Consider the following 17,196-nt stretch of genomic DNA (forward strand, 5'->3'; position numbering starts at 1 on the left):
CACTGAGATAATTTTTTTCTTAAAGGTGATGCACATTTTGTATGTTAGAAGCTATACAGATTTGTACTTCGCCACATATAGACTCTTAGGCTTTATAGGCTTTAAGCGGTATCTTACAATTTAACGTTAAGGATTAGTCTTAAAGTATGAAAGTAATACTATTTAATTTCTGATAATTATCAGTTAAAAATGTAACTGGTGGTTAACACAAATCCATTTGGGTTTTGAAACGAAATATTTTTAAGAAACTATGACTATTACCTTGATTTCTATGATCAATGTTCAGCATCATGTCCAGTGCTGTCTGGGCAGATATGAAACATAAAGTAACTATTCTACTTTTCTCTTCCAACAGAGATAAACAAAATCCAGAAGTTAAAAAGGCAAGTCCCTCTGCCACAATGAGCTCTGGTAAGTCTGTGTTGTTTTCCACTTGCCCTCATTGGCGTTCTTTTTTTATTGCTATTCCTGTCTGTTTCTGATGCAATTACTTTTTTTTTTTTTTTTTTTTTTTTTTTTTACTTCTGCCTCCTAGAAAAGAGTCAAAGCCCTTGAAAGCCCAGGGAATCTGACTACTAGGGCAGAACAGCTTCATAGTAAAAAGTGTCCTGGCTTCGTGTTTGTTGTTTCAGTTTGGCCCATAATGCTAAAAAAATGACTAGAAACGTTTTAAGCTGGACTAGGTCACTTTAGCTTCTTTCACTTTGGAATACAAGAATTAAAAATTACTGATTACCTGAAAAAATTATCTAAAAGAATTTGATATGTTTTAGTAGGGGTGAATACAAAGTTTGATGCCTGGATACAAAAAATGAGCTGCTCAAAGGAAAATGAGGGACAAGGAAATGGAGGCTGGTTGGGAAGAGGAAAACTTCTGGGCTTGTCTGTGTAACAGCCTAAATCAGAGTGAAAAGCAAAGCAGATACCATACTGAAGTGCCTATATGTAGGGCCTGTGGAATAATATTCCCACTTGATTTTAGCACCTTATCAAGTCTCAGCTTGGAGTATCGTGTCCAGTTTTTAGCGCCACATTTTGAGAAAAATGTGAACCATTTGGAGAGAGTCCAGAGGAAAGCTAGGAGACTGATAATGAGTCTGAAAAACATGAGCTGGGAATTCGGCTTAAGCATTGATAAGCTTCCAGGTTGTAAAGCACTGGAACAGGTTGCTTCAGGGTGATGCTGGAAGTTTGTCAGAACTCTTTAGGCAAACATTTGTCAGCAGTGACTGAGGTGGATTTGTTTCTGCCATGGGTCAGGAATATGGCTTTAGATGACCCTTGGAGGTCCTTTCTTGCACTTCCTTGCTCTGTGTTTCTCTGAATTCACAAGAGAGTTTTATTGATGTCAGCCAAGGATGTTGCAGACTTGAAAAATCTCTCTTGAAAATCTCATCACTGAGCTGGATACCATATGCAACAGGTACAGTCCCAGTTTAAAAGAGGCTGAAATGCAACTAAGCAAAGGGAAAGGAGAAACAAGAGTGTCATCCAAGGCAGATTTGTGTCTCCAAGCAATACCTCCTGAGGTAGTAGGAATACTTCATAGTTCCTCAATGAAATAGTGCTGACCCATGGCATCCCCCTTATAGGCAGAGGTTAAATTCAGTTGCAGATATTTTAATCCAGAAGTAATCATCATCTCCATTTGTTTTACAGAACACGAAGAAACTGATGTTGCAAAAACTGTCGTCAATGGGCTGAGCAGCAATGGACAAGAAAAAGGTGGGTTATGAGCTTCAGAGACATCTCTGCAGCTCCCCCTGCATGTCAGCTGCGTGCTGTGGTTGATTTCCTTGGACACTGACTACAGCAGGGGTTTCCAAATTTACTTTGCTTGGCGACTGATACAAGAAGAGCCTTGTGCTGCACCATGCCAGCAGCAGCAGCATTTCTTAGCTGAACAAGTGTTCTTTGTCTCTTAAAGGTGGCAGGTTGGATTTGCCTCTTTGTATATTTTTAGTGCTATTTTGAGGAAAGCTGTTCACTACTTGTACTTGTGAGCACATGTGAATCAGTATCTTAGTGTGTTTAGACCGCATGGGTTTGGGGGTGTCTATGTCTGAATCCTGTTAACTTTGGTGGGAGGTGGAGGTTTGAGCCCAAGATTAAAGGGCAGGAACTGAGCATTTAAGTAATAAAAAATAATTTTAAAAAAATAAATCTGTCATTAGCAACAGTGATTTAAAACCCAAATGTATTGAAACAAACCAGTTTTCACATTAACATTAGCAGGTTTGCAGTATGCTTTGTAGCATTCAATATTGTATAGTGCTGGTGTGTGTTTTGGCAGGGTGAAAGTATGTGGTTGTATGGGTTGGTTTTCTGCTGGTTTCATTTCCTTTCTTTTCCTTTGATGCCTTTTAATAGTGGTTAGTATTTGACTTCATTGTGGATGGATGAATTCAGGCAGTTACAGAGCAGAACAGAATTAGGGTTGTTTCTTAAACCACAGACTGTTTGGATTTGGGATCTATTGTATTTGCAGTGTATCCAGTGCTCAGGGAGAAGCAAGGAGAACAGGGTTTGTTTTGGGTTCCTCTTTCATAAAAAAAGAAAAAAAAAAAAGAAAAAAAAAGAAAATCAATCCAATCAAATTAAAAACTAATGATTTTGACGTTTGAAAAAATGTTATCAAGCTCTTCTGTCATCCTTTTGCTTGGGAGCCCTGTTCTAGGTTCATGAAGTCTGTGCTTTCTAGTTTTTCTGGGGACCAGAAAGATCTGCCACAAGAGGGGGTGTACACACTACCCTGATGTCATTGCCTCCCTCAAGCTGGCCCAGTGCTCAGTATTGTTGTGTAAAGTATTAGAAACATGGTTCCTCTTACTCCTGATTTTTGCAAGCCTGAGAGAGATTGCATGGAATATGAGGAGGCATAAGTAGCATTTTCTAGTTAATACATGCAGAAAGGTAAGAGGTTTTAAAGGAGAAAATCCTAGCTCTGCAGAAATCAAGAGCACAACTCAAGTTATTCTGGTGGAGCCATGATTTACACGGTATTTATTTTGGCAGATCCTGTTGAGCTTCACCTCTGAGTAGTTTTGCCTTTGCCTTTTTTTACCACCACCCCTCCTTTTTTTTTAAAAAATACCACATCAGTTGCAATAGAGAGTCTGAGAGAGAAAGTACCAGCTGTTTTGGACAGCTTTGTAACAATTGCTAGAATTTTGCACGGTGCTATGTATGGTTTTCCTCTATGTTATTACATCTAGTATAATTAGTGTGCAAGCTGGTGGAATCCAGTAGAAATCTCCTCAATTCACTGTTCAAATGGATGTTTTTTTTCTGAAATTGATATTTTGATGCTACCCTTTGGCATGGGGCTGTTTTCAAGGTTGCTTCATGTTTCACTTCCTTCTGTTGCTGAACTTGTAAAATATGTCCATAAAATCCATAATTCAGGTAATGTGGCTAGTTGAATGTTCGTCTCTCAACCTTTCAATCCTTGTTTTTTCACTTTGTTTTAACTGAGCCATATTAACGTTAACTTAATTTTTTTTTTTTTTTTTTGCATGTAGTGTATCCCAGCTAATTGATTACACTAAAATTTTTTGATGGCTTCTAAAAACTAATGCTTCCAGATTCTTTTCGCCTGCAGCATTGTGGCAGTCAGCAGTTAGTCAATTCAGTAAGCAGTTCTGTGAGCTGCATAAAACAGACATGTCCTGAATTAGGGCAAATGAAGGGATATTTTTAATGATTGCATCACTGCTTCATGGACTGCTTTTGTATTTGAAATTTCCTTCTTTTGTGTCTCCAAGTACATGAGAAAATTTTGTGGCATGCTTCCCAAACTCTGTTCTTCCCTTTTTGGATGTGCCATTTACACTTTTGTGTTTGCAGCTGTTGACGTCCCTTTATGTACACGCACTATTTCTGCCGTTAAAATTATCCCTGTGAAGAAACTGAAAAGTTCTCCTCACCTAGTGCTGCCTACAGGTATCTTCTTCCTTTCTCCCCCCCACCATGCATTAGTTGGCCATCATTTTCTCTCTTCTCTCTCTCTGTCTCTCTCTCTCTCTCTCTCTCTGTATCTCTCTGCTTCACCCACGCGCTTTGGCTAGCTTTCAGCTTCATCCTCTTCTCACTGTTTCCAGAGCTGTAGATTTCATCAGTAGATAATAAAGTTAGCTCTTGATGGCACAATACACTGTTCTCAATTATGCTGCTCCTCTGCAGACATAATTGTGTCTACTTGAGTCTGGGATCGTTGTAAGCTCTTCTGCTAATACTTGAATAATGTCATGACAGCCTCATTTTGAACCAAACTCCTGATGAACCAAAGAATGTTCCCTGTGTATCTTAAGTTTTTATGAAAGTAAATGGATGTCAGAGATGGTATTTTACAGGTTAAATCATTCAACACTGGTGGGATGGTTTTATTTTTCTGTAGGTACACTGACTTTACATAATCTTTATATGGATAAATAAGGATGTTAAGCTGTCTGTCACCCCCTCCCCAAGCACATGTTTTCCCACTAAAAGTACAAGGTTATTTTTGTATCTTGCTGGGTTTGGACAGTCAGACTAGTCTAGCTGGTACTGTTTCTCTCTCCTAATCTGTCACACATGTGCTCTGTTGCACTAGTACAGTGCTAATGTCATGTTTATTACTATCTGCTGGATTTCTATACTGAGATATTAGGATTTTTGTTTTCCATAATTTCATCTAAATTGTAGATTCAACATCTTAGGCATTTGTTTTCCTCTCCCAGATTGAAATAGTCTGACAATATTTTATTTTCAAAAACTTCCAAAGCATTTTAATTTTGTTGAGTTCAGAACATTTTTTTTTTCTGATTCTTACTGTTTGGATTCAGCATACAGGTTTAAAATGTTGTATGAAAAAAAAAAAAACCAACAGAACAAAACAAAAAAAACCCAAACAACTGCTTTGATTCCCAAACTTGATTCTTCTCCAATATGATGGAGACACTTATGGATGGTGAACTGTAAGTTTTTCCATTTCTCTTCAGTGCCTGTGAAGGGAATCTACGTGTAGGAGCATAGGAAAACAGCTACTCTGCACTCTTTGTGGATGTCTAAATCAGGCCTTGGAACTCCTAACACTGTGTCCATGCCTCAGAGTTACAGTGCTCTCAAAACTGGAGTCCCAGAGCTTAGACCTTTGTCTTCTGGTTTGAAAGTGGGTCCATAGAGTCCTTGGACTGCCTGTTGTGCCGTGTGGATGGGAACAATAGCCAGAACTGGGCTCCTGGCAAAAGGAATCCGGACCCTATCTAGATCATGAAAAAATCAGTCGGAGAAGTCAACTTCTATTTCACCAGGCACGTGGGTGACCTTATGGCATGATCAGTTCTATGATGTGAGTGCAAATGTGGTAGATTTAAGGGTTAAGCAGCATTTGACATGTCTGTGTGGATAGTCTTTCCCTTCACAGAGGCTACCTCAGTGCTGCCTAAATTAACTAAAGGCTGAACTGTAGGAAAATATCCTCTGATTTCCTATGTATTCCATCCTTTCTCCGATCCTAAGCGTGGATCTGAAGCTGTGCTTTTTGTGGAATCCCTAAAGCATTGGAAGCGCACGTAAAAGCTTGAACTGTGGGGATTCCAGCATAGAGGGCTTTTGATATGAGCCAAGTGTTTGACATTTGTTGAGTCTTTCCCCTTACTGCTGTCCATCTGGCACTATTGATGCTTCCCTATGTTGTGGCCACTTTGGCTGTGGTTTGTGTGTTTTGCAACCCTAGCTGAGGCATTGTCATGGTCTATAGGCACTATACTGGTGTGGATTTAATGGGCCATTATCTTACTGCAATCAGCCAAGGAATATTGATCTGCACAGACATGGGCTGTTGTCTGCTTTTGCCCTGCTCTGTTCAGTCTGAAGGTATAACTTTCATTATAATAACAGTTCCTAGAGGGGAGCTGCATCCCTCCCTGTGCAGTGATAGCATGATCTTCACCCCATAAAAGTAAAAATCATGTTGTCATTTGTGTAACACAGCACACGGTCAGTATTTCTTCAGGCTCCCTGTACGGTATCGTGGTAGGAGTAGCACCTCTGTTTATGTAGGTCAAAGTGAAGTCTGATGGCAGCTGTAGGGTCAGTAATAGCGCATGAGAGAGGGAGGTGATATGTTTTCCTGTGGAAGTAGCTTGAATAAATAAGAGACTCTTTAGGCTTATTGTTTGTATAGGTATCTTGGAGGAAACAACTCTCTGGAAGGATTTAAAGTGAGGGAGGAAGATAGCTTTGAAGTACTGGTTTGTTATTACTTAATAGGATGACAGAATGAAAAAACCCAAATCCATGGACTGAAATGCACAAAGGTAAGCCTGCCCAGAAGCTGTGCTGAATCAGGCCTCAGCAAGGATGCTGGCATGATCTGGTCTCTGGCTCACAGGGTGATCTGAATAGGTATATGTTAAATCTCCTAGTTTTTGGGATTTGGGTTCCTGTGTCAGAAGGTGAAACACTGCCATGAAATGGGGGGAGATGGCAAGGACATGGCTTGCAGTGCCCTGTTTTTAGACCATATTAAGCATAGTTACAAGATTTTATCCTCCAGTGGTCGTAAGACTTTTTTTTTTTCTCTTTCAGTCCTGCACAAAAGGCATTTTTAAGGGCTTTAGCAAACAAATCACATTGATTTATACCACTGGAACATCCATATAAAAGAGCCACAGGTGTAATGGTAGAATATCCTTGCTCGTACAATATCTCCACACAAAACTAAATAAAGCGAATGGACCTGTGAAATTTGGTTCAAACACTTATCCTTTTTTCCTCCTTTCTTAACTCTATTACACTGACTCAGAACTTCTACATTCGTCAGTTACATGAATATGAAACTGCTTTGATTTCTCAATGCTTTAAATCCAGAGCTAATCTTCATCTGCATAAACATTACTAGATTGATTCACCTGGAGGCAGCCATGCTATAATTACTCCTTACTCCATAGAACTCTGATGGTTCCTAATAGCTTTGTATCATCTCTGGATGTGTCTCCTCTGTGTATGTGCATTTCCTGTAGAAACGGATCCCACTAAAGTCTGCAGTGGAAAAGGAGCTGTGACCCTCCGGGCATCTTCAGCCTATGAAGAGAATCAGAATATCACTTCACCATGTCCTCAGGATGCTGAGCAACCTGAAAGTAAGTGGGTAGAAGGTTAACTGGGAGCATGTTATTCACAATAACCTCAAATGAGGTCAGTCCAGGGTCTTGGGCTGATTTTTTTAGCTACAATTTAAAGCCTGAAATCCTGTAGCATAGCCAGAAACAGGAGGGAGACTGCCTCCCGTTCTCTCCTAGTGCCAATTTCATGACCAGTCACTCATTGGCTTAAGTTTGTTTACAGCTCCCTTTTGCTGTCAGGAGTGCCAAAAGCTCTCAATTTTATTTTATTTTATTTTTTTTTCCTTTTTCTTCCTGGCAGGCCCATGTCACCTCGTTTTATCCCAGGCATGAGGTGAAAGAGAAAGAGGCCTAGTGGTGCTGTCGCCACTGTAGCATTCACTTGGGTTGTCAAGGGAGCAGGGATAGCATCCCAGACAGACAGTGTCTCTGCCATCTTTCAATAGCAGATGTGTAATTACTTAATTGTAGGAGACAGGCAAAGCATAACAAACCTAGCCAGTGTCGTGGGTCTGGCAGAGAGGATGAACTCCCAAAGGGAAGATGCCGTTAGGGGGAGGGGGTCAAACTTGCTCTTGAAAGCAAAGCATACATAATTTCTGACTGTATTGTTGGGGGAAGGGCAGTTCCATTAATTCCAGCCCCAGTGTGCTGCTTTCTGCTCTGTCTTCTCCCATTCTGCTCCACCAATCACCTACCCTCTTTTCATGCTTGCCATTCTGTTTCTTCACTCTTACCCCCCACCATTGCCTCTCTCATTTCTGTTGATGGCTTCATAAATTTCCAGCAGCCCAAATGGCAGTGAGGCCATTACTATGGAAATCAGCTCATTAATACTTCCTTTGCTTACTCTCTCAATCGCTTTATGAAATGTACTTTGGAGCTGGAAGAGCTTTTTGCATGTAACTGAAACAGCAAAATGGGTAGAGGGGTGGGGCCAGTGGGAAGTGGGTAAATAGGTGATGAGACCAATGCATCTAGCTGCAGGGACTGGGTTGTAACATGACATAATATTTTATAACTCGCTTGGTGCACGCACACTTACTCTGCAAAACCCGATCTATTTGTTGGCAGTCCCTTATCTCAGTTAATAATATGTAGTGATATTGATAAGGATAGATATGTCTTCATAGCCTGCGTCATAGCTGAATACGAGGTCCCTACATTTCCAGTAATTTGTGCTGTCTGGATGTCAAGCTGCAGCTTTAGAAAGTAGCTAGCTGGGCTGCCTTTTTGCCTCTGAAATAAGAATGTCAATGAACAATTGTTTCTTCATTGCTCTGAATGAATTGCTTTGTGTTTACAAAGGTCAGAAACAAGGAGGGCATCATGTTTAGGGCTGGTCTCTATGGTAATTAGGCAGCCCTGTCAGAAAGCATTTTATGTGTGAAATGGAGTAGCTTGACTCTTAACTTCAATTGATACATGTTTTCTGTAAATGTAACGGGGTTTTTTTCCCCCCTTTCCTTTCCTTTTTGCTTGTACTCCACCCCCACCTCTCCCACCCCTCCTTTCTGTGAAACGCTTAGGTCTGGAGCCAGAAAACCCAGAAACAGGTACAAACATTGGCTGCTTGTGTTGTTGCTTCTGTTGCTTGCTTGGAAGTATTTCTTGTTGCCTGGAAAAAAAAGCGGGGGGGGGCCGGGACTAGGGGGAAAGAAGAAAAGGGTCTCCTCCTGTTGCTCATCCTAGAGCTGGAGGGAATGCTCTGTGATCCGAGTTTTCATTCCCCTCATAGATGATTGGAAGCTGTCATCTAACACTGATGCCAATGGGGATGCTCAACCATCTTCTCTGGCTGCCAAGGGTTATAGGAGTGTGCGTCCGAACCTTTCCTCAGACAGCAAGCCACAGGTAAGCCTTTCTTCTGTGACCCTGAGGGTGATCTTCTGGGTTCAAGCACTGGATTCATGGTCAGGAGTCCTGGGCTGAACTCCAAGTTTTGCTGCAAACTTAGGTAAGTCGCTGTGCTTCAGCTTTTCCTACCTTTAAAATGGGAGCAACGCTGATGTCAGCAGAGTGCTGTGGAGCTTGTGTGTCAGGCACATCACAGTGTTTTCTTGATGGATGAAGGAGAAGGACAACGCTATTTGTTTGCAAGAAAAAAAGTGAAGTAGTGATCTATTGCTGTTTTGTCTTTTATGTTGATCTATTTCCTAGAGGTTGCTGCAGGCTGAAAGCAGAGTTACACCCTACATTAAAAACAAGGTATTGGGGAAATGCCTTTCAGTTTTAATGCTGTAACTGATACAAGCCAACAAGGGAAAGGTTATTTGTACCTGAAGGTGAATTGTTGAAATCAGTCTGTCAAGAGAAGTGTAACTTCATCCTTTTTCTTTCGGTCTGCACAGAAACAATCTGAAAGCTGATAAAGGATATCCTTTGTTAGAAACTGCTTTCTTGTATGAAACAGAGTCCCTTTAAAGCCATGTGCCATCAGGGTGACTGCTCCCTTCATCAGGGACCTATAGCAGTGTCACAGAACAAACACTGTTCCTGAAATTCTAAGTGGAAGAAGGCACAGTTGCTTTCATTTACTGTCACTTACTACCCAATACTTACAGCTGTCCTGTAGTCCTCATCTTGTTGACAAACAGAGTGTGCTGATGCACATAGTACTTCTTATAGAAGTCTCAAGGGCTGCTGTCCAAACTAAGCTGAAATGGAAGAAAATGGAAAACGGCAATTGCAGGTGGTGAATTAGTATTTCCTGATAATACTATGTAGTGGTAAAGTGAGGCTTCAGCTAACAAACGGAAATACTGTGGCACTTAAAAGTCTCCAGACTAAAACTACTGCCCTTAAGGAATCAAAAGGAATGAGCCTGTTCCAGAAGTAGAAGCCCTTCAGAAGGAGCACTTACAAACCCACTTCTCCACTCCCTTGCATATCAGGAAAGTGGGGGAAAGAGGGGCACCATGAGGACAGTAGATTTTTGGGACAACAGCTGTAATTTTATGAAGCTATTCTAGGTCTATATCCATGTAACAGGAATAGATGCTGGCCACAACCTGTCATATGTGGATGAGTTTTAAAGGAGGTATTTTGAATGTTTGCAAGCTGTTAAGGCATTTTCATTCTCTGGTTTTGACCATTTTAGCAGTGGTTTAGACAGCCTTTGCCCATAAAGATATGACAACAGAGTGTATGTAAAACCTACTTTCGTAGTCTCCAGAGGGTTAAATTACAAGAATGCAGGGAGCTACTGTTCACTAGGTGGGTGTTTTAGTTCTCTTCTTTTCAGTAGTTTATAGCTGCTGGCAACAAAACAATAAATAAAATGAAACCTCTCTATTGCTAAATTATTTTACTTCAAAACAATTCATCTTTTAGAAAAAATTCACTGTAATTTGAGTTGGAGTTGCAGTTGGCAGGCAGTTGTGGAGTTAGCAACCTATATGTTGCAAAGTACCAAAAACACTAAAGCTTTTTTATTATTTACTAGAAGCAGAATTTATCTGTTAGTGATCTTGATTCTGGAGACAAATTCTTATTAACTCAGTTCCTGAAGAAACTTTTAACTGTTCTGTTCTTCCTGAAATTATTTTCAGGACTGAAAAAATCCTGAAAAGAATTCAAGAGCTAGCTTTTAGAAGGAAGAAGTGCTGTCTTATTACTTAGCCAGCTGTAGCAGGCTACAGTATTCACATGATATCTACTTTCGTTAGCACTGGTGAAACTTTGCAATATTCATTTTTCAGCAGTGCATTTAACATGCAGCAGAAATGGCCTAGCGCTCTGAATTTGACTTTGTGATTCAAATGTCACCTGTACTGGGAAGTACTTAGTTACATAGGTATTAGCCTGGATTTAGTTAGACAGGATGTTAAATCTTGACTTGGGCTTTCCCAGGGGCATGGTGGGTGTTGCTGCGCAGGCCTCTAAACAATACAGCACTGAGATTTATTTAGCCCAGAGAGAGAAATGTGTAGGCAGGGGCTTGAGAGCTGGGTAAAGTTTGTCTGCTGCAGAGAGAGAGAATGCCTGAGGTGGTGTGTGTGAGTGAGTTCTGGACTGGCCTTCTAGATACTGTTTTTGTTTTTTTATTCTTGCTGCATTAAAACCTGCTTAACCCAAGTCTAATGATCAAATTCATTCTTTGAATTTATTTAATTTTTCCTTCCTTTTTCTTTTCATTTGGTGCTGCTTCCTCGCTCCCTCTCTTCTTTCTTGACTCTGCCTGGGCAGGCCCTTGCTCCTCCCCGTCCTCCTCTTCCCAAAGAGGAAAGCTTTGCATGGCGTCCTCGCACTGACACTAGAGTGACCAATCTGTTGCCAGTGCCCATCATGGACTGCGTGTACCTGAATGCACCCAAGCCTTATACGCAGCGTGCATCACCAAATGCCAGTGCACGGTGTTATTTCTCATCACCTACTCCCTATGGGGCCATCCCCAGTGGGAAGCAAGGCTTGCCAGCAGGGCATTCTCCCTCTTCAGGCCCCAAAGATGAGGTGCATGCTGGGCAGCCACTCTTGGGAAGCCACTCCTCGTCAGATGCATCAGCCATACAACGTAAACCTGACAGGGCAGATCCCGGTAGTAAGGCTGGAATGAATTCCAGTCATGAGACGAAGGCGGATAAAAAGGTCACCAGACTATATGTAGCTTGTTTATCTAACAGCACTTGCTCAGCTGCATCTGAAAATTCCACTGGCACCACACATGACCCAGCAGCCAGCACCAGTTTGGGCGCTGAGCTCACTCAGGCACCAGCCACCAACATTGTTTCCTCTGTAACAGATACTGGAAAGTCTCTTCCTGCTCCTCCTCCTCCTCCTATTCCTCCCAGGCCATCCTTTTACATTGTCCTCAATAAAGACGCAGTTAGTTATGGTGCGAACCAACCCTCCTGGACTCAGTCGTCACCTCTGCAAGCTGTGAGGGACAGAGTGCTAGAGCCCCAGAGCACAGCTGCCACAGAGGACAGGATGAGAAAAGAGCCTTACCTTACTCAGCAGCGACAGCCACCGTACAAGGCAATGGGACGCAGCATGGTACATGTTTTCTCCATAACCTTGTTTTCTTTCAGCCGTCTGAACGGTTCTTCGATTCATTACAATGTTCCCTTAATGCTTTATTCTCCTCCTACCTAATTTCTGAGCACTTATCGTGCCACCTGAGTCTTGTGATCTTCACTCGATAATATTTAACACCCCATGCGTGAACCCCCCCCCCCGGCATTGATCTGTGTGTTTGTGTGTGTGTGGTGTTTGTAGGGACTGGGTTGGGCTGGTGAGGATCTTTCTGTTTAAAAGAAGGTGTAAAAGAAGCAAACTCAGTAATGTGATGGTTAATGCTTCTGTGGTTTGATTTAGCCCCACTGCACAGAACTAGAGGAGAGGGGTGGTGAGAGAAGGGAAGATTTTTGTGAAGAATTGTATGTGTTCATAGAGGCCAGGGTTGCAAAACTGAAGAAGTACGTCTCCCTAAGGAAAGAAAATCTGTTGGGGCTTCGTATCATTTTGGGTGCATCCTTGCATGACACTATATGGCTGCGTTAGACTAAAGTACCAATTTCCCCCATTGCATAACAACACCTTGTTTCCTACAGGATGCTACTGCCACCAGCACAGCTCAGCCTGGAGTTATAGTAGTCCCCCTCCTCCAGGTTAATCCAGACAGACAGCAAGAAGGCAGCTCCAGCACTCCACCACCACCTCTGGTTCCTTTTGGGCAAGGCTCCGTAGTCCCTGAGGCTGTTTCTCCTGGCTCACCCTTGACTTTTCCGACTCTAGACGATTTCATTCCCCCACATCTCCAGAGGGGTTCCCACCATAACCAAGCACCCTCCGCATCTGGCACATTACCCTCTGTTTACCCGAAACTGCCATTCTTCTCATCACCACCTTCACTTGTCCCTCCAGTCACAGGGGCTTTGCACAGTGTCTTGAAGCCTGAAATCACTGGAGTCATCTCACATACAGTAAGCTTGCCAAGTACTCTCCTTGCCCTTTTCCTAAATTTATATTCCCTGATTAAAATTACTTTCTTCTTGCAATACTAAACTTGAGAGAGGAGTGATGACTCACTCCCTGCCACCAGCATGACAACTGAAACCTTGTTTACGTCCTGTGCTAGTGCATGCATGTTGCCTGCCTTGTGCAGCTTTGAACCTTCCATTGACTTCTGGCAACAACATTTGACTGTCTCACTTTATGCCCATTCTGCTGGGTGATGCACGTCTTAAGAGTCTTCAGGATTTGCTCAGAATTATGAATTCTGTATAAACAGAATAGCTGCAACTAACTGATCTCTTCAGGCTCTTTTAATAGCATCCTTAATTGTCGCTGAATAACATTTAAAGCAGCAACAGCAGACCACTTAAAGGTTAGGGCTGGCTTTCTGTTCACTTGAAGCCACGAGACCGTATGGTCTCTACACAAATCCCTGCTGAAATCAGTGTAAGATTACTGCCAGTATCCAATGACCTACAAGCAATAATAAACAGTTACTGAGCTAAGAGCCTTCTAAGCATGTAGGTGCTGTGGGATAGATTAGGGGGAGAGTCTCTCTTCAGTTTGGAATTGCTTTCTTGGAAAATTTTGAAGAATTCAATTAAAAAGTACCACAACAGTTTTAACTTGGAATTCACTGTATTCTTCTTGGATTAGGTTTTACTTCTCTTTAAGCTCATCACCTATTTTTAAAAAGTCCCAAGGGACAAGGAGGAAAAGTAGCTCTCAGTTAAAGTTGTAGAGGATGAAAAAAAAATACCTGACCCTCCTTGTACTGGAAGTCTAACAACCACCACTTGTTTTATGTGGTTGCTTGTAAGGGCAAGTAAGAAGTTCAACAGAAAACCTGTCTTCTCATGATGATGGTTTCTCTGCCCTCTGACACTATAGGTGTCGAGCAAAGAGAGTCTTTTCCCAAATTGCATTGTTTACAGTATTATCACAGCCTGAAAAATGGGGCTGTGTCTCTCTCTTAGGAACATCTGTTTCTGAAGACCACTGATTCTTTTCTGTTCTCAGGAAATGTCTATGGCCTGATCAGATGCTGCTTGGAGCAAGATCACCTCCATCCAGCAGAACAGGATTGTTCTTCCATATTTCCCCTCTGGGTTGGAGAAACTGTAGATGCTTGTTCTGGCAGATTCTCACTATGATTTATTTCTGAGCTCTGCTGACAGAACTCACTGTGGCCCCTGTTCAGCCCCCTGCCTGATCCTATAAGTCCTTTCCCCTGATGGTGGTGTGTATGAAGAGCACTGAATTGCACTTGACAGAAAAGCCAGAAGTAGGGATTCTTCTGGAGTAATATTCTGGGCATATTCAGGGGGTTTTTTAATAGTGATGAAGATCCCTCTGAATGCTCAGTCCATTTTACAGATGCAACATTTCAGTCAGACGGTGGAGTAGCAAGAGTGCAGAAATCTGGTACGCTGTTCCATGCTCTCTTTGTTTGGATTCTCATTCCCCATTAATGGTAATTTTGTGTCCAAATTCCTTAAGAAGCTTTGAAAAATCTCAGCCTACACTGGCACACACAGTTCTTCTTTCTGTTTTTCCCCTTCTACCAACAAAAGCCCGGTATCCCAGGACTGAGATGTTTCAAAGATTAACTGGTTTTTAAAGTCTCCCAGATGACACATCCTGTATTTCTACTGAACAATCAGAGCTGTGGTGATACCAGAGGTAGGTTTGAAATAGGCAAATAATGAAGCAGAGAGCTTTAGGAGGACAAAAGCAACTTGCTATCTGTGCTCCAGTGGCAAAGCCACGTTGAGTACCTTCCTTGCTTGAGTCCTACTTTATACCCTCTATCTGTTTTCATTATTTTACCAGGTAGGTGTCACATTGTCTCCTGAGCGATGGTGCTCACTTAATTCCTTGGACTTTCCCTACAAAACCAGCTGCAGTAATAATATTTCACTCCAGAACTGCATGAGTTTTGCATGTCTGACTTCCTGCTATGAAAGGAATACTTTTAAAACAGATGTTTTTGTGTGTATGTATCAGGGGAAAGATGTCTGTGTCTTCCCCCCTAACCAGATTTGCTAATTTCTGGCACCCTATATTTGCTCTAGAGAGTCTGATGGATAAATTTAGTGCTGCCTTTTGGGGTTGGAGTTGTGAAACCCAACACCAAATAATTATAGTACTGCCTTAGTAAACTAATTGCATTAACAACGAGCAGGGTACATACAAGGAGCAGGGTAACACTCATGCTTATGCCTTTTTTACTAAAATTTGCTATGATAATGCATCTCATTCAACTTAAAAAGTTTTGGGTTTTTTTTTCCAGATTTTCCCAGTGTAGCAACCTTTTGCAAGCTGTTAATAATGTGTTGCTCTCCTTTTCAGGACCCAGGTCCTGTGCTGAATGAAGTGCCCCAGCCTGGCACTGGTAGTGATTATCCAACCTCCTTCACTTCAATCAACAAGTCTTCCTCTGCCTATCCTTCTACCACAATTGTCAATCCCACTATTGTCCTCTTGCAGCACAATCGAGGTAAGGAGACTTGCGTATAGATATTTGTGGCTCAAACTGAGCAGCCAGTTATGCTACAGGGAAATGGAGAATGTGTGCACTGTGGACAGTGAAGTCCAGACTACTAAGAGCTAACAAAGCTGCTTCCAGAAAGTTGTAGTGACTGAAGCATACAACAAGCAAGTATGAGGTTAGAGGCGTGGGACACTGCCTACTTTTTCTAATTAAAACCTGTGGATCAGAAGCCACTCTGAGGCTGGGGGAGAGGCTTATAACTGGGCTATGGACATATGAGTAAGTTATTGCAGGGTAACAGTTTATTCCCCATCAGATGTCCTGTCATAGTGGAAAAGGATTTATACTCTCATCTATCTGTCAGCAGAAGCAAAGGTAGCGTGAGGTAGGTTGTGTCTCACTGGAAAAGGTGATATGTTACTTCTCAGCTACTGCAGTGTGAAAGCAGCCATATTTTCAGTTACTGTGGGAGAGATTTGACCTCTGAATACTCAGCAGAATTTACCCAATAGTAAATAATCAGTTTGCCCATAAGTTTGAACCTGGCAATTTGTTCCTTTGTCCATAACTATATCAACTCAGACTCATGCTGCAGTAGTCCTTGAGGTCTGGGTTTGTGTGTGAACAAAACCACCTTGTTTTGAGCACTCCCATGTTCACCAGTGTAAACCTTTCTCTGCCTCACAACAGCTCCATCTGAATGGGTAGTTGTATCTCTTTACCCCTGGCATTAGAGGGAAACTTTGCTACCCCTTTTTACTTCTCCTGATGGCTGGCATTGCCCCAGCCTCCCAATTCATTGTGCATCACTGAAGACTAGCTTATAAAGGGCCCTACAGATGCAGTCCAATTTACCTTGGTTTCCAGTGGGCTTAAGGATCTCCAGGGCAGGCAGATTCCAATCTACAATGCTACGACTTAACCTTTTGCAGAGAAAAAAAATATAATCAGAAAACAAGGGGAAGACCTGCACTCCTCATATTGTAGTCATTCTAATTACAGGTGTGTGCTTCTTTGTAGCCCCTCATGGGGTTTTTTTTTTTTCCAGTGCCTTTTTAAAACAGACTTCAGCCTTTCATCCGGAAGGTAGTGTCCTCGCTGTAGCACAGCTGATTATAAGGGTAATGAGTAGGTTGTCTCTTCCTTTTTGTCAGCATCAGAAGCTGCTTTACTTATGTGCTTCTTAATGAGGGTGTCTGGATTCCTCAACTGCTTCAAGAGGAGAAAATATTATTTTAGACAACCTTTTTATCTCAAAACTTTTTGTTGACTTTCTTGAGGTGGGATACTCTTTTGGTTGGTTTTCACATTAAATGTGGAGCATTTCAGTGTCTACCACATAAGGATATTTTCTCTCTGTAGATCTTAAGAGCACAAGAAACAAATCTGTATAATATGATGATACATACACACTGGCTCTCAGACACCTTATGTCAGATTGTTCCGCTTACTAATTACCTTCACAGTTAACAATTTGTCGTGTCTGAATATGTCTTGCCTCTGACCATTAGCACTCATGACACTGTATCCTGATAGACTGAAAAGCCTTCTCTCATCACATTTTTGTTGACTCTGATATAGATCATGGCCTGATTCTAGTGCATCTTTTTTTAGTCTATATTAGTTGAGTTTGTAATTTGC

General features: G+C 41.8%; 1 protein-coding gene across 1 annotated transcript in view; it reads left to right on the forward strand.

Moving 5' to 3' along the window:
* Positions 1-355: 355 nt before the first annotated feature.
* The window catches only part of SORBS1 (sorbin and SH3 domain containing 1), a gene marked incomplete at its 5' end in the record, with an annotated part of 69,323 nt that continues 52,482 nt past the window's right edge, over positions 356-17,196 (forward strand). The window contains 9 exons of the mRNA XM_029085899.1: positions 356-411; positions 1,660-1,725; positions 3,847-3,942; positions 7,005-7,124; positions 8,636-8,662; positions 8,845-8,960; positions 11,295-12,101; positions 12,659-13,030; positions 15,414-15,561. Of these exons, the coding sequence (XP_028941732.1) occupies positions 356-411; positions 1,660-1,725; positions 3,847-3,942; positions 7,005-7,124; positions 8,636-8,662; positions 8,845-8,960; positions 11,295-12,101; positions 12,659-13,030; positions 15,414-15,561 (1,808 nt within the window). The remainder of the gene's footprint in view (positions 412-1,659; positions 1,726-3,846; positions 3,943-7,004; positions 7,125-8,635; positions 8,663-8,844; positions 8,961-11,294; positions 12,102-12,658; positions 13,031-15,413; positions 15,562-17,196) is intronic.

The sequence above is a fragment of the Antrostomus carolinensis genome, unplaced genomic scaffold (genome assembly GCF_000700745.2).
Source record: "Antrostomus carolinensis isolate BGI_N321 unplaced genomic scaffold, ASM70074v2 scaffold18997, whole genome shotgun sequence".
In the NCBI taxonomy this organism is placed as follows: Eukaryota; Metazoa; Chordata; class Aves; order Caprimulgiformes; family Caprimulgidae; genus Antrostomus; species Antrostomus carolinensis.